The sequence below is a fragment of the Eptatretus burgeri genome, chromosome 5, assembly GCF_056783735.1.
Source record: "Eptatretus burgeri isolate ZD-2024b chromosome 5, Ebu_testis_v1, whole genome shotgun sequence".
NCBI lineage: Eukaryota > Metazoa > Chordata > Myxini > Myxiniformes > Myxinidae > Eptatretus > Eptatretus burgeri.
Genome location: NC_140965.1, coordinates 114,155,014 through 114,176,552, shown reverse-complemented (window position 1 = coordinate 114,176,552; position 21,539 = coordinate 114,155,014). Strand labels below are relative to the sequence as shown.

The 21,539-nt window shown below is 41.7% G+C and overlaps 2 protein-coding genes across 6 annotated transcripts in view; one reads left to right on the top strand and one right to left on the bottom strand.

Annotated features, from left to right (window-relative positions):
• Window positions 1-21,539, top strand: part of LOC147027200 (uncharacterized) — a 101,592-nt gene that overhangs the window by 51,211 nt on the left and 28,842 nt on the right. For all 4 annotated transcript variants that reach the window (XR_015058730.1, XR_015058729.1, XR_015058728.1 and 1 more), the window contains 2 exons: window positions 8,559-8,675; window positions 9,974-10,134. Coding sequence is in view for 1 of the 4 variants with exons in the window: in XM_085883412.1 (XP_085739538.1) it covers window positions 8,559-8,675; window positions 9,974-10,055 (199 nt within the window). In the remaining 3 variants the exon portion in view is untranslated. The remainder of the gene's footprint in view (window positions 1-8,558; window positions 8,676-9,973; window positions 10,135-21,539) is intronic.
• The window catches only part of TADA2A (transcriptional adaptor 2A), a 164,347-nt gene continuing 147,872 nt past the window's right edge, over window positions 5,065-21,539 (bottom strand). The window contains exons 15-16 of one of the 2 annotated variants that reach the window (XR_015058727.1): window positions 6,340-10,925; window positions 5,065-6,243 (exon numbers count right to left, since the gene is read on the bottom strand). Coding sequence is in view for 1 of the 2 variants with exons in the window: in XM_085883406.1 (XP_085739532.1) it covers window positions 10,740-10,925 (186 nt within the window). In the remaining variant the exon portion in view is untranslated. Of the gene's footprint in view, window positions 10,926-21,539 lie in introns of both variants that reach the window. The other variant, XM_085883406.1, reaches the window with a different exon arrangement.

Here is a 21,539-nt window from a genome sequence, read left to right as displayed (position 1 = left end):
ACACAAGAAGTTGAAGCGGTTGATTATGTCTCTGCTGTCTCTGAAATGATGAAATTTACACTCTATACATTCAGTGATAGAATGGGAAAGGGGTCTGTCGAAGGTTTTATTCCTGATATGTCAACGGGAACAAACACAGACCCTGGATATACTCAAAGGAAAGGAATGTATAATGATGATACAAAAGCAGAAAATAGTTTTACTGTGGCAGTTCCTCTGAAAGGTATATTTGGATTTTGTGATCATGATAAAGTTCTGTATGGTCTTAAAATTAGATTTCAACTACAAAGGAATGATAATGAAAATCGATTGCTTTTTGGTGTTGGTAATGCTTTTGGTGATCAGAATAAATTTGTAATTGAGGAAATGAGTTGGTACATCAGTGAATATACTCCTAATCTTAAAACAGAAGAGATGTTGAATCGAAGACTTAACTCAAAGAAACCACTCAGTGTATCATACCTCAAAAGAAGATGTCAACACGTTAAACTCAACCAAACCACTTACACGTGGAATTTGGGTGTTCTGGAAGGAAAGCCACGATATCTGTGGATCATTTTAAAAAAGCCAGATGGTGATACTGCGACTGATAAGAATAATGCTAAGGTGAAACAACTTCGCGTTTCTCTAGATGGAACATTTTATCCACGAGATAGATTGGAAATTAATTGGGAAAAAATGATTTTGCTGAAGCATACAAGTCTTACCAAAAGGTGTGTGAAAGTAATGGAAATAAAGAACCTATTTTGGATATGACAGCATTTAAAAGTTTGTATACAATCTATGCGTTTGATCTGAGCGCTCAAAAGGAAACTATAAAGTCTAATCGAGTGGATACTTCCCTATACATTGAAAGAGGAGAGAGTGAAGAAGTTGATGCATATTGTTTGCTTTTGGAAGAAACAGAATTACAGATTAATACAGATAATGGTGTGATGATTAGTCTCACATAATTTTTTGTTAAATAAATGAGTGGCAAAGTACCAACTGGGGTATATGTTAATCAAATCAATCTTCATAAACTATCATCTTGTGTTCAAAATCAAAAGCCTTGTACGATTAACGTTAATACAATTCAGAGAAAAGGAGCAGTAAGAATTTATGTTTTGCTCACAAGAGAACAGGTTAAAATCTTGAATGACACTGGCTCACTTAAAATTAAAATGACAAAACCAATGTTGAAAAAATATTCAACAAGAGAGACGAGTGGAGGATTTCTCCCATTTCTAATTCCTTTATTTGCTGGTTTAAGTGCGGTTGGAGCATTGACGGGTGGTATTTCAACAGCGGTGAAAACTGCCAACGAAAGGAAGGCTCAACTCCAGGCTCAAAAAGAATTGGAAAGACATAACAAAGAGTTGGAGAAACAAATTAGTGGAAGTGGTGTAATTGTAGATTTTGCTGAAAAACTTGAAGGTCTGCCTGATAAAGCGAGATTGTTAGTTGGAGATATGCTTTCTTCTACAGCACAAGCAGGTGTAAAATTAACGAAAAGAGGTAATGGATTATATCTTTCTAATAAATAAATGAGCATTGATGAGTGGTTGAAAGAATTTGGAAAGAATACAACATCAAATTTACAACTTGTTAAATATTGTAAGAAATTAAAAATTCATAATGTGGTTATTTGTATGAGAGATGAATTAACAAATGTGCCGAAACATACAAAGAATATTATTATGAACTTAGAAGATAATAATGGGAACGGTTCTCATTGGGTTTGTATTTTTAATAGTCAAGACAAATATTATTTTGATAGTTTTGGTCTTCCACCACCTGTTGAAGTCATAAAATTCTTACAGAATGGTGTTTATCAAACATTTCAAGTCCAAGAATTAAATTCCAAGTGTTGTGGTCAATTATGTCTATATGTGTTATTTCAACTCAACAAAAATAAAAAATTTTATGATATTATTTTTAATCTAATATAAATGACTTATGTTGGTAAAGATGGTTCTATCTTTGGTGTATCTCAAGAACTGGATATTGATTTATCAAATTATTACACAAAGGCACAGGCTGAACGACATAAATATAATATAACCAAAAATATTAACATGAAAAATGCTTATAAATTAAAAAATTATCCAAGCCCGACTGACGCGAATGACTTGGTGAGATTAAGCGATTTATCACAATATATAATATATATATATATATATATATATATATATATATATATATATATATATATATATATATATATATATATATACACACTTAAGTAAAACGGCCGTGTATTCCAAAGATACAGAAGTGTTGATATTATCTCCAGGTCATACAGAATTCACAGTTCGAATTAAAATAATTTTTTACAAAGAAGGGCGTATCGTTTGTATGAGAATAGAACAATGGGGGTATGATATGAATGATTTAGGGTATAATTGGTCATTTAAAATTAACCTCGAAGACCTGGAACAATTAAATCAGTCTCGTAAGGAAGAATATTATCCACTTGGTATCGAGAATGAGTTTTGTGGGGCCACGATTAGTAAACAACAAATAAAAGAATTTAATAAGGGTCAATATAATAATGGTTTTGCCCTTGTTTATCTCATGAAAACAGAAAAAACAGGATTATATATAATAAGTAAGGAAATACAAAATGATTTAACTATGGGAAGATGGGGAGGTGTTTCGTGCCATAATATTATTCTAACATTTATTTCTAATCCATAAATGACAGCAAGAAGGCTTCAAGAAAATTATCATTTCTGTGTTCAAGCATACCTTCAAGAAAAGGGTATTCGGTATTTTAATAAATATGTTCTACAACATAAGAATGAGGTATTTTCAATAAAAGATTGGCATTATGCTGATGTTGATAAACCGACAACTTTAGATTTAATGAAAATGTTAAATAATGAAAAAATTATAAAGTTAAGAAAAGGTAAGGCTCTTTTAGAAATTCAAAAGAAATTTTATTGGTTTCCTGTTGTAAAAAAAATTATTTTGGATACAGGAATAACAAGAAATCCTGATGAATATATGTATAATATTCTATGGGGTGTAAGCGATTCAAGGATAGTAAGGGATGAGGAAGGAGTTGAAGAAGAGAGGGAAGAGGAGGAAAAGGAGAAGGAGGAGAGGGAGAAGAAAGAGAAGGAGGAAAAGGAGAAGAGAGAGAAGGAGGAGAGGGAGGGAGGAAAGAGAGAAGAGAGAGAGGGATGAAAGGGAGAAGAGAGAGAAGAGAGAGAGGGAGGAAAGAGGAAAGAGAGGGAGAAGAGAGAGAGGGAGGAGAGGGAGGAAAGAGAGAGAATGAATAAATATCAAAATATGGAAACCAGTGAGATTAAAAAAAGATTAAGGGTATTGCAGAAAATAACTCAACCCACCGAGGAGGAAAACAAAGAATTGACAAGTCTATTTGCAATACTTTCGACAAGACTATTGACATCGACAAGATATGTATTTTAATTCAAGTTTTTCATTTTTTTTTCTTAAATAAATGGAGGAGAGAGTGAAGGCATTTCTAAGGATTCTTTATGTTTTAAAAATTAAGATTCAAATGTGCATGTTGGAAACTAAAAAGGTTTTTGCACTCTGAAGGAATTTTTGTCATAAATAAATGAGTTATTGTCTCAAATGTAAAAAGAAAACTAATACTAAAAATATTTCATATATTAAAAGTAAAAATAACAGGGTTATACAAAAAGGTATATGTTCGGTGTGTGGTTCAAAAAAAAATCAATTTATCTCCAAACACAAACTCGGAGGAGATATACAAAAGTTTTTATCAGGAAGTAAATTTACAACTACTGGAATACCAGGGGAATTACATCTACCAGGGTATTCTTTCTGTGGTCCAGGCACAAACTTGGATAAAAGATTAGATGAGGCAGACTCCTAAATTCTGGAGTGAGCCCATCAATAGAGTTGATGAAGTGTGCATGAGACACGATATTGATTATGGGAATACCACAACGTTGGAAGAAAAGCATGAAGCCGATAGAGAAATGTTGTATAATTTGTCTCTGATACAAAATCCAACCTTGAGAGAAAAAGTTGATCGGTTCATTGTGAAGAAGATGATCAGTGCTAAATTGAAACTTGGACTTGGAAATTCAAAAAACTTATAGGCTCTAATGATGCCATTAAGACTGAAGAGCAATTAGCTGATGAATTACATAAACCAATATTCACAAAGTTTCAGAGAAGGAAAGTTTATTCCAAGGAAGTTGATTATATCTGGTCTGCTGATTTGATTGAACTCAATAATGATAAGGGGTACAAGTATGCTTTAACCGTTATTGATTTGAGGAGTAGATATGCGTGGGTTGTCCCTTTAAAAAACAAAACAGGTAATACTCTTATGTTAGCTTTTCAACAGATATTTAATAAAAGTAAGAGAAAACCTAAAAAATTGTGGACTGAGGAGGGTAGAGAGTTTTATAACAAGACATTTATGAATTTTCTAAAAAATAACAGTATTACATTATACAGTACCTTTAATGAAGGGAAGGCAGTTGTTGTTGAACGTTTTAATCGTACCTTAAAAGAGAGACTATATAAAAAAAAATTCACACAACTCGGTTCACAACAATGGTCATCTTTTATTCAGGATATTGTGGATAAGTATAATGACACGATTCACACGTCAACAAATATGAAACCATCAGAAACATTTACAAAATTAAAATATGAAAAAGAGATTAATGTCAGAAAACCTAAGTTCAAAGTTGGTGATATCGTAAGAATATATAGGTGGAAATCTCATTTTGAAAAGGGTTTTACTAAACGATGGACGAAAGAACTTTTTAAAATTGTTGATGTAATAGATACGGTTCCTTGGACTTATAAGATATATGATTTGGAAGGGGAAGAGATTTTAGGTTCATTTTATTCACAGGAATTACAAGACAAAACTAAGCAGATAATACCCATGGGAGCAATGGGTTGTCCCTTCACTCCCTCCTACTATACACCTTTGTGGACACTTGAGGGACAAGTCCGAGGTGTATTACAGTATATAATGTGTGTCAAGGGGGACGTTCTTAGATCTGTGAACCCCAAACACAGAATCCTCAACTGAATAGTCAAGGCTTAACTTTGTTTGTTGGTGTGTGTGTGTGTGTGTGTGTGTGTGTGTGTGTGTGTGTGTGTGTGTGTGTGTGTGTGTGTGTGTGTGTGTGTGTGTGTGTGTGTGTGTGTGTGTGTGTGTGTGTGTGTGTGTGTGTGTGTCCCAACCCTCACATTCAAATTCTCAACCCCAACCCTCACATTCAAAATCTCAACCCCAACTCTATCCTCACCCAACACAATGTCTTTTTCAAAATGAGATTTCCACCTATATATATTTTTTACGTTTTTTTTTTTCTCTTCTTCTAATTCTGTCTTTTAAGGCTTTCAGGTTTGATGACGTAGAAAGGGGGAGTAAGCCTGCACTTTCTTCCCAGAACGAACAATGTATATTTTTTGTTTTTTTCTCTTCTTCCAATTCTGTCTTTTAAGGCTTTCAGGTTTGATGACGTAGAAAGGGGGAGTAAGCCTGCACTTTCTTCCCAGAACTTTCTTGATCTTGCTCCCATCAAGCACCATCCGACAAAGAACTACATCGATAGGTTTAGATCCCAAAGAGTGATAGCAACTCCAAAAGTCTCCAAAATATAAATAAATAAAATAATAATAATAGTAAATAAATAAATAAATAAAAGTCTCCAAAAAAGTTTCAAGTGTCCAACATAAACCCAACTTTCCAAGTCTTCAAGGTATAACCACATTCCCGTTGAGTTTCCAAGATATGTATCACATTGTGAGTTATCAATCCAGAACCCACATTTCAAGTATTCAAAGTAAAACCAACTTACAAAGTCTCTTAAGGATAACTCATTTCCTGATTTTTTTCAAAATTTGTGAGTCTCCAAGGTAGGCCCCATATTTAGAACCATCTTGGCAGAACCCTTTTCCTGAGTCTCCAAGGTAGTTATTTAAACCATCAAGGCAGAACTCATTTATTGATTTTTTTCAAAATTTGTGAGTCTCCAAGGTAAAATTGTATTCTGGCTCATCAAGGTATAACTTGTTCAGGGGGTATTGTCTTGATAACTCACAATGAGTACTGTTGTTGCAAAACTCTTTTTCAGGACTTTGCTGGTCTCCAAGGTATAACTCTTTGGTTGGATCATCAAGGACGAACTCGTTCTGTGGGTCTTGGTCGCTCATAAGGTCTTCAACCAAGCCAACAATTTCCCCCCAAGTTGTAGCAAAAGCAGTATTTTCATTTTGTATTTCAGATACAATTTCCTGTGAGAGAAAATAATAATGTATTAATTAAGTTATTTAATTATTAAACGAGTCGATGTTTAAAAGGAACTAAAAATAGGAAAATAAAAATCTTACCTCAACAGATAAGAGGTTTGAATCCAGTTCATCAACTGGAAGGTTTAGTTCCATACAAGTCAGAGAGTTCCAAGGAACCCCAAAGTCATCCCACTCAAGGTCTTGCTCGTTCTGTGGGTCTTGGTTGCTCATAAGGTCTTCAACCAAGCCAACAATTTCCCCCCAAGTTGTAGCAAAAGCAGTATTTTCATTTTGTATTTCAGACACAATTTCCTGTGAGAGAAAATAATAATGTATTAATTAAGTTATTTAATTATTAAATGAGTATGCTTCAATCAAAGTTTGAAAATAGGAAAATAAAAATCTTACCTCAACAGATAAGAGGTTTGAATCCAGTTCATCAACTTGAAGGTTTAGTTCCAGGCAAGCACACAGCACACCATTGCCAGCAAAAAAAATGTTTAAAATGGAGCCTGGGCATGAGGCTTTTCTAGGGAAAGACTGTTGGGTGTGGTTTCCTTTGGAAATTCCCTGGGCAAGCCCAGGCAAGCCTTCGTTGGGAAATTTTTCAAAACCATAACATGCTGGAATTTTCTTGTGATTTCTTTGTGAGTCAGAGATGAACTGGAAATGATGTAAGAGTAGGTGGGGTTTAGCAAAAGTAGGTGGTGCTTAGGAAAAGTGGGCGTGGCTTAGAAAAAATACCTCATGAAAAGTGGGCGGGGCTTAAAGTGGGCGGGGCTTATAAAAATCCACAGAAAAGTGGGCGGGGCTTAAAGTGGGCGGGGCTAATAAAATCCACAGAGAAGTGGGCGGGGCTTAGAGGAAAGTGGGCAGGGCTTTAAAAAATTCCATTTGAGAGTGGGCGGGGGCTTATGAAAAGTGGGCGGGGCTTAACAAAAATAACCTGTGGCTCAGGAGGTGGTCAGATGAGATCATTAAGAGAAGCTTATCATTTCGTAATGGCACAAAAGGGGTATCTTAAAAAATATAAAGATTCAAATGTTTTGTTTGTCAATATTTTAGATGGGGATTATTGTGCAAAGAAAATTAAAGTATTGAAGGAATTTGAGAATGAACAAATCTTTATAGGTTCAATGAGTGAGCTGTTCAACCCCCAGGTGTTCAATTCAATGAGGTTCAACCTCCAGGTTAAAAGGGGAGACAAATAAATATACCTCGGGATAAAAAGGGGGTTTATTTTTAGGGAAAAAAAAAAAAGGGAATCGCTGAAAATCCCCCATTCATTTACATGGGGAAAAGTGAGCCAGAATCAGTATTCTTACCCTACTTATGTGTTCCTTTCCCCACCGATTGTAAATAAATACCCATGTGTTAAATGTATCAGCTCGATTTTGTGTTTTCTTCATTGGTTTAACGCGGTGCGTGTTGGGAGATTTAAAGAAGGCCGTTGTTGCTGTGGTGTGCATTTGGGACCGACGGAAGCTCAGTGACCATCCGCTCGGGTCACGCACGGGTCGAGCATGCATACGGCTCATCCCCATACGAGTGCCGTCGAGGGTGTGAATACTCGGTAGCTCGCCATGTGGGTCTCTAGATATTTTGAAGCCTGGCAAATAACCCTGTCCCACATGGTGGAATTATTGACGATTCACGGTCCTGTAAGGGACCTGTACCCTCGGAGTTTTCCGAACGATACGATCTCTATTCTGGGTGTTCGGTAGAGTCGACCCTACTGCTCCACCTAGCGGTCGTGTTCGCAACCGATCCCCGGCCCGCAACAATATGACGCAAATTGAACGGAAGAGACAGGCCACAAAACGATCAGTGGAAGCAGCTGCTCCGAACGACTCTCAGCAGGAGGTTCAAATTCTGGCCAAGAAAAGGAGGGCTGAAGCACTGTTGGCAGAGGGCATAACGATGCTCGACAATGCAGTGAAGTGAGAATCTGAGAACTTAGTCACCAAAGTTGCGGCTGCGAATGCTACCATCCCGAATTGCAAAAAAATGCTCGATGGGGCCAATAAAGAACTGAATAACCTGAAGAAAAAGAAATAGCACTTTCCTCCCTAGCTTTCCGATGAACTGGTACCCCGGTATTACAGAATGAGCGACGTTGTGGAATTACGAGAATGTTGAGTTGTTTGGAATTAAAAGAATGTTAAAAAGTGATCCTGGCTTGTCCAATCTGTGCGTCTAAAACCCAAAAATATATGTGGCAAAATGGACTTTCTATGTGATAAATCGATTTTTTTGTGACGTGACAAAATGTGACAGACTGGAAATTGCCCGTATGATCCCTGCACTGCTCTCCACAGCATGATGGAGTACACCTTGCTCAGCTTGAAGCCGTGGAAACCAAGACCTTCAGGATCATTGGACTCTCTGATGGGGAAGCTGAATCAATGGGCCTATCACTTCGCCATCGCCGACAGGTCAGTGGTCTCGCTGTCTTCTTCCGCCTCATTTCTAGTCTTGCACCCTATGCCCTCACCGTGCTTTGCCCCCCCCGCCCCCACTCCCCAAGTATCTGCAGGATGCACACAGTCCACCAGCAACCCCCTCCTCGTGAAACTGCCTAAATCCAGAATCACTGCTTGCCTCCACTCATTTATTCTTCTCAGGCATTTATTCTTATTGTATTCACCACCATCTCAGGTCATCCACCATCCAAAGCCATGATATTTTCTACACCCATTAAACCACCTCCACCTCTCCCAAAATTTTGCTGATGTATCCATCTCGTCTCCCTGTTGCGTTCTCCCCCAACTCTTATCATTACCTGGATCCCTTATTTGTCTGTCTTTGTCTACATTCTCCCTCCCCCACCCCCGCCCTTCTATTGGTGTTTCCCCTTTCTCCCACTCTTCTCTTTGATATGTTGTGTCCTGGTCTGCTCTGTGTCCGAGCTCTTCTACGAGGCTAGACCATGTATACAAAGAAAGAAAAGAGCAAAAAAAGGGAATAACTATTTCTAAACTATACAACATTTTAACTCTGAGAAGCCATTTTCGCAACACTTTTATTAATGACCTTCAGAACCCTTGAATGGATAACATCATTCGACCTCTAATGTAATGTAACATTTCTAGCTTGGGCCAATCAAAATTGACCATTTTTTTCCCAACATCAGGAAGTTGGATGGATTTAAATCAAAAACCTGACATTACATGTCAGTCATGACATTTGTCGGTTAGTAAAGATTTACAATATCATTAATGTTCTGAGAGGATGTTCTGGGTGGAGCCTGGAGCGAAGGTTCTGGGCGCAGCTCAGAGCAGATACATTCTGGGAAGTCAAAAACTTAGGTTCTCTGCGAAGCTTACAGCTGCTGCAAGCTTGCATCGCTCGGTGAAGCTAACCGTGTTGTGGAGGTTATACTGTGCTGTGAGGTTCCTATCAAGCCACAAGGCCATCGGTGTGACCAGGCCCATTCTACATTTTATCTAAATACAAGCGCTACTCGTTAAGGAGGATTAAAGTGGTCAGTATATCTCTCTATGTAGCTGATTGTAAGACTTCATGTCGTAAGAAAGATTGGAATGTGTTTTGTACGCATTTTCATGTAAACGCATTGCACGTTACGTACATTCGATGCCATTTGCATAATGTATTTCGATGCCATTTGAGGTCTGTTTCCTATGTTTGTTTGATTTATTGTATTTGATTCATTGTGTAACTGTAATACCATTCTGAAGTATTGCTGTCACAAAACATCATTATTCCTTTACAGTTTCACGGAGCCTTTGGGAGCTCTTCGGAACTTTCACAGAGCTTTTTTGCGAATGAATAAACAGCCGAACGCTTCTGTATGAACACTACTCCTTGCGTCTATATCTGTGTACGACATCCAACGAACCTGTGATACTACGATTACAAAACCCCGAACGGCAGGTAAGCGCTTGCTGTGGCTTGCTTGTTTCCGTTATATTACATTTTGATAAATGTTAATCGTTCTCGAAGTATTAGGTGCATTGTGGAATCATGTAAATCTTGGCCAGACCTCTTAAAAGTGAAAAAGTTATTGTTTTGTGCAAAGTATGGAACCCATTTTACTTCAAGATGGGTGTATGGGGAGCAAAGGGAGGGGGGGTGGGAGGAGAAGTGGGTGTTCCAGAAAATAGTTTGCACTACTAAAGTGTAATTTCTGGTTCATTTGAGTAGTGCTATATATGTGAGGCTGTTCCCTTGACCTTACAAACTACTATTCTACCATACTATGCATACAAACAAAAATACAGATAATAAAATTGCACATCATAACTCTTGCTTGAATTGCAATTTTCCATTGCACACTTTTACTTTTATTTCTTCTATCAAATTAACAATGTAATTAAACAAAATCTATTTCCTCGAATTTTCCCCCCAAACACAAATGGGAAAACTTACATCTAGCAGTCATTAAAAAAAACCCCTGCAAACTGTTATACAACTTCCTTTTAGTTGATCAGTTTAATAATAAATATATGAGAGTTATTCACATTTGGACAAAATAACCTTCATCCCTGGTTGATAAAACCTTGTTTGAGTAAAAAGTCATAAAGGCGGCGCGTCTTGTTCACATCGATCTTGATAAGAGAACGGGCACGAGCCAGACGAAGCCCTCCTTGTTTCCGGCTTTCAGCCTCCAACACCGCACGGTGCATAAGGTAGGATTCTGGCACGAGGCGCACTTGTCGGCACAACTATGGGAAGGACAAGTTATTTATCATCATGGCCAGAAACTCAGTGCATCATGTTCAAATGTACAAATCCAGTATTGCAATTTCTTGCTAAGAAGAGAAGAAATAATAAAAAAATGGCAATCTCAAACTCATCACTTTTGCTCCATTTATGAAATTTTCATGCGAATGAGATGCAAGGAGAAGCTTTGTATTGAATAATTAGGAACAGTTCTGTGCTACAGGCATGACAAACAAGTAAAAAGTATTTGTTTTCTATACAAACGGGTGAGGGTAATTAAACAAGAACCATTCCAATGCCACAGTGGTGTTGCGGTCTTGGAAGACAAAATCAATGAACAGTAATGTACAAACTATTTTCAGGGATCAGCAGTGTTCTTTGTCTGCATGTGTAGGTTAGAGGGGCTATGGATATCTTTTCCTTTCAGATATCAATCTGCAGAGTATAATTCGTGGATATCCACCATATATTTTTTTTTTCCTTTGTCATCTCCCCATCCCTGGATCTCTTCCAAATTAATCAAGTTACTCTCAGTGAGGGGAGCTTTGGATAATAAGGACCTGTCACTTGATTAACTTACAGAAACTCTCCTGCTGTCTCTGAGCCTGCAGATTTCTTTGCTCTGTTCAGGTTAACAGGTGAATTTTACTTTCTTTTCTTGGGGCATTCCATGTCAAGTGTACACATTTTTCAGCGATATTTTGACACATCGTCTCAGATTTCACTCTATTTTGTGCAAGTGTTTGTATCCACGGTAAAACATTATGTGTCAATATTCACACCTGGGGGTCCATCGGGGCCCATTTTAGTGCCCCCCCCCAATTTGTGCGCCGCCGGTTGACGCACAGTCTTCCAGTGGCCATATCACAGGTTGTAGTGGTCCGACTTGGATGATCTTGGGATCAAAATGCTCGTAAAAGCGAGATATTTCGAATCGCGTAAAGTAAAATCACTCCGAAACAGTAATTCAAAAAGTTATAGTTTGAGATGCCCTTTGACCTTGGGCCCCCGCCCCCCAGCCAAACCGATGAACCCGATTTTTTTTTTCGTGTGAGAATATCCCTTCATATACTCCAACACCTCAGCATAAATTAAAATGGGATCTCAATGGGTTCAAGTGTGATGATGGTTTTATTGTTCGGGGTCCACATATCACCAATTCTTGATTCGACATTGGGCGACGTTTGCCGTCATCGTTCCAATGACGTCACCTGCTGGCAGGCGACAATCATCTCTGGACTATTATATATGTATATATACATATATATATATATATATATATTGATATATATATATATATATATATTATATATGTATATATACATATATATATATATATATATATTGATATATCATCATTTGCAAAAAATTATTCTGCCTATTGTGTCTATTGATTTTTAAGTGCACATTTTTTTGTATAACCATCATCGAATTAAGTTATAAATGGGCTAATCTCAGTTTTTGCATATTTTGCAGTAAGCATGGCGACTGAAGATCGAAAGGAGTTCCGAAAATACTGTTGCGATCCGTTCAGCTGCCATAAAACGAAACAATGAAAAGATCTTCGCAATGTGTCAAATGATATGTTGATGAAATTTTCTTCAAAGGTGAAAAAAGATGACAGACTTTGTACTTCGTGCAGAAAAAAACCTCTCAGTTGTCACCAGAGCGTATTGAAGAATCATCTTCGACCAGTTCAAAATTATCATCAGAAGGTACTATCGAAGGCATTGCAGAATCTATTTCGACAGATGAGGATGAGGAGGTTTTGAGCGAGAAGCAGAAGTTGACCTATTAAACCAGTCATTATCGATGATAGGCGAAAGCGCATTCGACAAACGAAAGGCGGAAAGGAACCCAGGGTCCGTTCCTGAAAAGCGAAGTAAAGTGGAAGATTCTGTGTGAAATAAATTAGAACTAGTTGCCTGACCAAGCACTGCGGAGAAAACACAAAATACAGCGTCAAAATGTGATGAAAACTGCATGCCAGAGGTGATCAAAAGCATGAAAGAAAAATTTGTTGTTTCGAGCCGTTCAGAGCAAACACTTATACTGGACAATATTTGCTAGGAATATGAGCATCAGAGGGATGATGAGTGAATTCAGTTGCTCCCAAAGAACGGCTGTGCAAGCCAAAAATTTAGAGAAAGAAAATGGTATGCTATCATCTCCAAATCCCAAACAGGGTAAAATATTGCCTGACGAAGTGAAATCCACCGTTACCGAAGTGATGAAGTCAGCCGAATAATGCCAGGAAAAAAGGACTGTGTGGTGGTCAGGAATGAACATGGAAAAGACAAAATTAAAAAGCGCCTGGTACTAAACAATCTCACGGAACTATTTCAGAAATTCAAAGAAGAACCCTGGCTTGAAAGTTGGATTCGCGAAGTTCACCATACTCCGTCCCTCGGAGTGTGTCCTGGCCGGTTCAGGCGGTACACACAGTGTATGTGTATGTACGATACATCAAAATGTGAAACTCATGATGTTTGGTTCCAAAATTCCACAGATAGCCGAACTTCTTAGCTATCATCATGTGATAGCACGCATAGTTTGTAACCCAGCACAACCGGCATTTTATTTCAGAACTTGTGAAAGTTGTCCATCAATTGAAGACTTCAAAACCGAGCTACTGAGTGCTTATGAACTAAAGGATTTTGATGAAATTCAGTTTAAACAGTGGACATCCACCGACAGATCTGAACTGAGCTCCATGGTCCTACCTTTGGAAGAATTCATTAATCAATTCTGTGAATGCGTGGTGAAATTAGTGAGACATGACTTCATTGCCAAGGCCCAATCTCAGTTTCTGAAAAATAAGAAAGATTTGTGAAGGAGAATTTGTCATTATTGGAGACTTCTCAGAGAACTATTCGTTTGTCGTACAGGATGCGGCTCAAGGATTCCATTGGAACTGCTCTCAAGCGACAATTCACCCCTGGGTTTACTATTTCAAATCGGACGATGGTAAATTAAACCACGATTCGTTCACGATTATATCAGAATGCATTACTCACGACGTTGTCTCAGTCCACCTCTTCCAAAGAATGCTCATTGAACACTTGAAATCTAGCTTTGAAAATGTAAAGAAACTTTACTATTTCTCAGACGGTTGTGCTGGCCAATATAAGAATTGCAAAGCCTTCATAAACCCATGTCGTCACAAATCAGAGTATGGTATTGACGCAGAATGGCATTTTTTTGCCACAAGTCGTGGCAAAGGCCCTTCAGATGGCGTGGGAGGTACAGTCAAACGAGAAGCAACACGTGAGAGCCTGCGTAGACCTTACGACAGTCAAATTATTTCTCCAAAAGATCTTTTCGCCTTTGATGAAAATGGTTTGAATGAAATGAAGTTCAGTTACGGGATCCAAGAGGCGTATGACGAGGAAGAATGAAATCTGGAAGAAAGGTTAAAAATGGCCAAAACCATAGCTGGAACTCAAAAACTTCATGCTTTCATCCATATTTCTGAAACTGCTCTTCAAGTACGTGAATTCAGTCTTAAGGCCCTGTCACACCTTGACGTTTTAGCCAGCATATGCCGACGTATGAAAAAATGTCTAAAACGCTGGCATACGTCGAATAGGTTATGGGTAAGTTTGGTATACGTTAAAAGCATGCTGAAGCACGCTGGCATACGTCGTAGTACGCCGAGCTCGTCGACAAATTTTAAGCATGCTCAAAATTTTTCGACGTATGCCAGCGTATGACTCACACGTTCCGCATACGCTGGTCATAAGTTGTAGGCACGTTATGTGATCGTTGACGCACGTCGACATATGGTACTTGTAAGTTACTCATCAGTTGTAACACGTCGAGGTAATGTTTAGCGTACTCGAAATTTATTTCTAACCTATGAGTAACGTGCTTTGAACCTATGTGTAACGTATCTCCAACGCATATTGATGTATGTGATTGACGTCTTCCAGACGACCACAGAACTTACTGAACGTGTTTTTTTTTAACTTACAGCTACCATATAATGGTGTATTGGCAGCGTTTAAGGGAATTGGTATATAAAAATGGGCTTCACACAGGAGGGAACCCAGCAGTGTTCCAGACTCCATGTTTTTTTATTATTTTTATTCTTCGGCATGACTGTGATGTTGACACTTCGATTTCTAGTGCGGTTATGATTTAAATCGTTGAGCGGCAGCCTATTAATAGCCTACGCCACATGATCGTCAGCGATACGCTGCCGCACGCTATGCATACGTTAGACTATCATTGGGCATACGTTGTGAGCGCCGACAACACGCTAAGCATTCGTTGGTACAAGTTATCTATAAGTTATTGAAACGTTCTGTGTACGTTACTAATACGTTATGCATACGTCCAACTCGTTATGAATACACCCAAAACTGAAAAAAACATCAATAGTACAGCTTAGAAAAACATTAAAAAAAATGCCGAAGAAAACCTCGAAGAATGCTGCAAAGAAGTCTCCTGGCCATGGCCGTGGACGTGGACGCAAAGAGGATCCATCATCACCCACACCCTCCCCATCACGCTCAACTACTACTACTGACATGGACCTACAACTACTACTACTACTACTACTACTACTACTACTACTACTACTACTACTGATACTCCTGACATGGAAATCTACTCACCATGGAGTCTGAAACACTAACGGCTTCCTCCTGTGAAGCCCATTTTTATATACCAATTCCCCTAAACGATGCCAATACGCCATTATACGGTAGTATAGCTGTAAGTTCTGTGGTCGTCCGGAAGACATCAATCAAATACGTCTACATACATCAATATGCGTTGGAGATACGTTACACATAGGTTCAAAGCATGTTACTCATAGGTTAGAAATAAGTTTCGGGTACGCTAACTTTTACCTCGACGTGTTTCGACTTATGAGTAACTTACAAGTAACGTGTGTCGACGTGTGTCAACGATCGCATAACGTGCCTACAACTTATGTCCAACGTATGCGGAACGTGTGAGTCATACGCTGGCATACGTCGAAAAATTTTGAGCATGCTTAAAATTTGTCGACGAGCTCGGCATACTACAACGTATGCCAGTGTGCTTCAGCGTGTTCTTAACATATACAATACTTACCCATGACGTATTCGACGTGTGCCAGCGTTTTAGATAAATTTTTCATACGTCGGCATACGCTGGCTAAAACGTCAAGGTGTGACAGGACCTTGACACTTTGATGTCTAGTGCGGTTATGATTTGAATCGTTGAGCGGCAGCCTATTAATAGGCTACGTCACGTGATCGTCGGCGATATGCTGCCGCGCTATGCATAAGTTCGACTATCGTTGGGCATAGGTTGTGAACGCCGACAACACGCTAAGCATTCGTTGGTGTTAGTTATCTATAAGTTATCGAAACGTTCTGTGTACATTACTAATACGTTATGCATACGTCCAACTCGTTATGAATACGCCCAAAACTGAAAAAAAAATCAATAGTTCAGCGTACGCCAGCGTTTTACATACATTTTGATACGTTGCCATACGCTGGCTAAAACGTCAAGGTGTGACAGGGCCCTTAGCGAGGAACACCGTATCGAGTCAGCTATTTCAAAATCTACACCAACTTTTAACGGGAAACTCTAAGGTTATGTCACAGTGCACTATGATGGAAAATGGCGGCTTGCCTGCATCATGGAAGCCTTTCAGGACACTCATGAAGTGAAAGTGAATTTTCTTCATCCAAACGGGCCTGCAAATAGTTTCTTTTTTCCTAAACATTGAAGATCACTGCATTTTAGACATTTCTGATATACTTTTTTTTGTAGAACCAAAAACTGCTACAGGTGGAACCTACACAATCAGTAAAAAAGAAACACAGCTGTCAAAATAAAACATTGGTTGGCAAAAAATCTTGACTATAATATGCTAGGAAAAACTCTTATTCGTACTAGTATCGCTTCCAGTTCCTGCATGTGCATGTGGAAAATTTATGTACAATATACTGATATAGTGTATTGGAAATCTTGTGTTCAAATAGTGTGCTATGTATTGTGGGGTATTGTGTGTCCAGCACCCGAGTCCCCCAACATAAATCTTTGCCATGCGTGAACCCATTGGGATCCCATTTTCATTTATGCTGAGGTGTTGGAGTATATGAAGGGGTATTCTCACACGAAAAAATCGGGACCATCGGTTTGGCTGGGGAGCGGGGGCCCAAGGTCAAAGAGCGCCCCAAACTATAACTTTTTGAATTACTGTTTCGGAGTGATTTGACGTCATGCGATTTGAAAGATCTTGCTTTTACGAGCATTTTGATACCAAGATCAGCCAAATCGGACCACTACAACCTGTGATATGGCCACTGGAAGATTGTGGGGGCAGCCGGGAGCGCCCAAATTTGGGGGGGGGGGCCTAAAATGGGCCCCGATGCGCCCACAGGTCTAAAAGTTGGTATTTTGAGTTTTTTCACCCAAGTGAATAAATGACCAACATATAGGGAGAAAATGAGGTATTAGTGTCGGGAGGGTGTGTACACTTGACATGGAATTCCCCTCCTTCTCTATTGTTTTTTTTTCTCCTTCCAATCATAAATTGATCATTACCTCCATTGAAGGTGGACAGAGGTTGTGTGCGTGCGTGCGTGCGTGCGTGTGTGTGAGAGAGTGACATTATCAGACATTTCTAGCATAATGATTTTCAAAGGGCACATGACCTTTGACATTTGACCTGTTGAATCCAGTTATCATCTTTGTATTAGAGTATAATTGTGCCAAGTTTGGACAATATGACCTATGGAACACCTGGTTTGCTGCATGCAGCATACAAAGTCACCTTCGTACAGTGGAGACTGGAGTGTCCCAAGGCAGCATCTTGGGTTCCGTCCTGTTTTTTATATCCATAAATGACATATTTGTTGCCTTGGAAAGGCCACTCTTAAATTATGCAGATGACTCCACATTATGCCATACAGCAACCCCAGCCTATTGTTACGGCTGTGGAAATTTGCAATCCACCAGAAAGGTCCTCAGGTTAGATATATCGATAAGTTCATGTGTAGTTAGTCCACACCCATTGTTTAGAGGGAATATGTGTGATTCATCCGGGCTGCGACGCTTTGAGTTAGCCATTTTTCTTTCTCTATCGTTATTTTGGAACAATAATCCCCCAACAACTCAAACACCGCCACCTTCGCCTCTTTACCTCCACAACTCCATCCCGCAAACATCGCTTCACCGCCATTCCCAAACGACGCCCGCCAACAACCAAACCACCACAGCAAACCACCTGTCAACACCGAACGTCGTGCTGCCCAGGGCCCGTTCGGTGATTCTTGCCGAACGCGTCGAGCCACGAGTACAAATGGATGCCTTTACGGGAGAGGAAATCGGATCAGGGGAGATTCACGCCCCCTTTTCCTCCGTCCAATGGGCGAGCGTCGGGCGGTGTGGCCCCGCCCCCAAGCGCAATCCATGTGGACTCCTTTTAGGAGGGAAATCGGATCAGGAGAGGCTCACGCCCCCTTTTTGCCTGACCAATAGCTGAACATCGGGTGGCGTGGCCCCGCCTCCAAGCGCATTTTGATCCGCGAATTTACATACACGCTCCTCCCCCGATCTAGAAAGACGCGAGCACAAGGCGACTCGTGTGTGCTGTGCTGGCTGGGCTGGTCGAGTGAAGACTGAGGTCATCGTTGAGGTTGTCGTTGCGGGGGCTGGTCGAGTGAAGACAAAGGTCATCATTGAGGTTGTCGTTGCTGGGTCGAGGGACGAGTCGCAGAGTGAAGCAGGGACGCGGAAGAGGGCTCAGGGGCGAGAGTTCGCCGGAGTCAGTGCGGTCCCAAGGCCCCGCTAGCGGGACGGAGCGTCCTCCATTCCCCTCTCTCCACCCCGAGCATCAACAATTCCCCCCATCCGCGCTGAGATAGCGCCGGTAACCCCATCCGTTCCCCACCCCAACCGTGGTGTCGACCGACCAACACGTGCCTGCGCAAAGCACGCCTAAAGGAGCTCACCGACCACGCCAGGGGCACGGAGTCAGGCACGTTACGCTGACATTGTGGCTAGCCCGCCATCGCGCCATGAGGGCGCGGGTAAGACCCTTCGGTCTCGTGGACCTGGCCGCTCACCCAGGTCCCACGCACATTTGGTCCACGGACCTGTCTGCCCCCTTGCCTGTGAGGGTGGCTTTTATTTGCTTTTTGTGTAAACGTGTGTGTGACGCCAGTCTTTTAAGTAAACCTGAATAAGTGCTTGTACATTGCTTTATTTGGTGGCAACTCTTTTGCTTGCTTTTACTTGCTGTATGATTGTATATACGTGCTTGCTTTCACTGTATGGCTGTAAATACGTGCCTTGTCTGCGTGTGTAATAAACTACGTGCTTGTTGAACTGTTTTCCCATTTCGTTGCGTCCTTTCCTTCGTTTGAAAGTTCCATCTTGCATCACGTAAGGGATTAGTAGTGGGTTTAGACACCCAGTAAGTAATCTGAACCGTCTAGGTCAGCGATAACTCCGCTTGGTTATCACCTTAGCACGGAACGAACCGCTTAAGCGGTTCGTGTCCAGAGCCGACCTGCGGCGTGGTACAGCTCCTCGGTACGCTACCCGTGCAGGTACTTCGGTATATCGACATTCGGCGATTCACCCCATTTTGCGTGGGTAGAATGCGGACTGGGTTGTGGTGAGGTTAAACCCCCACCCGTGACTGGCTCCTAGCGGTAGTTCCAGGAGGGTCACGACTGAATTGTCCGTTCCGGTGGGTGACGCGTCGCGATTTGAGTTACGTGGCTGATCGCACGCCGGGAGGACGAAATTCATAACACTGGTGTCAGGAGTGGGATTCAAATCCACCTCGGTCTCCAACTAAATTCACGGGGATCGGACCAGGGGTGTGTGAAGCAAACCCCCCCCCCCCGTTCCCCCCAAATTACAAGCGAGCCAAATTTAATCCCTTATGAGAAATAAGATGGAGTCTCAAGTCGAGTGGGAGCCGGGGGTAGATATGGATTTAGAATGTGCAGAATCCATGGTCCAGGATGAAATCCCCAAGCAGGAAATGCTGGTTGTGCAGGACGAGCTCCCCCAATCAAACCCAGAGCCCGAAATGGGTGCAGCAGCGGCCGCGGTGTATGACACTTCCCCTCCCCCTCTCCGCCAAAACCCCCCGATCCTTGCCGAATCGACTCAGCCGAGTGCACTCGACATGGCGCAGTTATTTGCAATGCTGGTGGAAATGAATAACGGACTGAACGGAAAGATGGATACGAATTTAAAAGAAAACGCAAAGGAAAGGAAGAATTGAAGGAAGAAATAAAAAAACAACATGGAAGCGAATACGCAAACGCTGCGGGGTGAAATGCAGCGCGTGGGGTGATGCCTGCAGGCGGGCATAATGGCAGCGAAACATGTGGGAGCGAACGAGCTGGGGGGGAGTGCAACGGCTGTCCGGCCCGCTATGGAAGCGGGGGAGGACAAAATAATTCGGGGGACGTGTTGGGCGAGAGTCACGACGGAAACATTAACGGTGACACAGAGGGAAAAATTAAATGGGGTGACTGCGACGTGTGAGATGAGACACGAGGTGACGACGGAAAGAATAAAAAGTAATCGAGACGCGGGAGATAGAAAAAATAGAGGAGAGACTGCTCGATAAAGACGGGTTTAAGGACGAGCACACACATTAAGGTAGGGGAGGACCATGAGGGGGAGCTGGCGGACTGTTTTGTGACCCGGTGCGAGCAGCCGGATGGCCTCCTTCGGGAACGGAGGGAGACGCTATGCTCCCTTGAAGCTGATCGCAACCAGGTGGGTCCGGTCGTGCCGAACGACGTTGAAGGGGCGAGTGCTGTGGACGAGTGCACAGAGAGCTTGGGGGGTATGAAGGCCCCGGAACCCCATGTGGTGGCACTGATCCCCAGTGCGATTGTCCCGGTGTGTGTGTTTACGAGTGAGGCGAAATGCGTGCTGCAACGCGCACATAGCGTGGGTGCAAGGGCGTGTGTGAGAGCGACCGGGTGGGTGACAGAGACCCCGTGTGTGGATGAGACCCCGGGTATGAGTGACACCCCGTGTGGGAGTGAAACCCCACGTGTGAGTGGTGTGGTGGCAAGTGTGCCGAAGTGCATGCCTCCCAGCATGACGTGTGTGGATGAGGCACCGTGTGTGGAAGGAGCGACGTGTGCAAGTGGAAGGCCGTGTGCGAGTGAAAGGGCATGCGTGAGTGAACGTCCGAGTGCAAGTGAGACCGTGTGTGTGAGAGAGAGCGGTATGCAAGGGAGATGACGGTCGGCATGTGGGAGCACGCAGCCGCGTCTCCCTGTGTGAATGTAATGGTGAGGTGTGTGAGTCTCGTGACACGTGGGAGTTTGAGCGTGTGGAGGGAATGCAGACGTCGACAGATAAGGGACAGAGGCCGGGTAGCGGCCATAGTTGCATTGGAGACCGCGCCGGGTTTACACTGCGGCGAGCGCGAGATTCGGGCCGTGCAGCGCACGAGGCCGCCACGTGCGCGGCTGCCGGAGTGAAACCCGGTCCGGAAACGCCAGCGGTGGATGTTGCCGATCCCGCGGACGGACAAAGGCTAGGCTGGATGATGGATTCGGACTGGACGGGTTCTCCACGCGAGCGTGTGTTAAGCTCCAACGGGCAGAGCACATGTGTTCGCGTGGGGA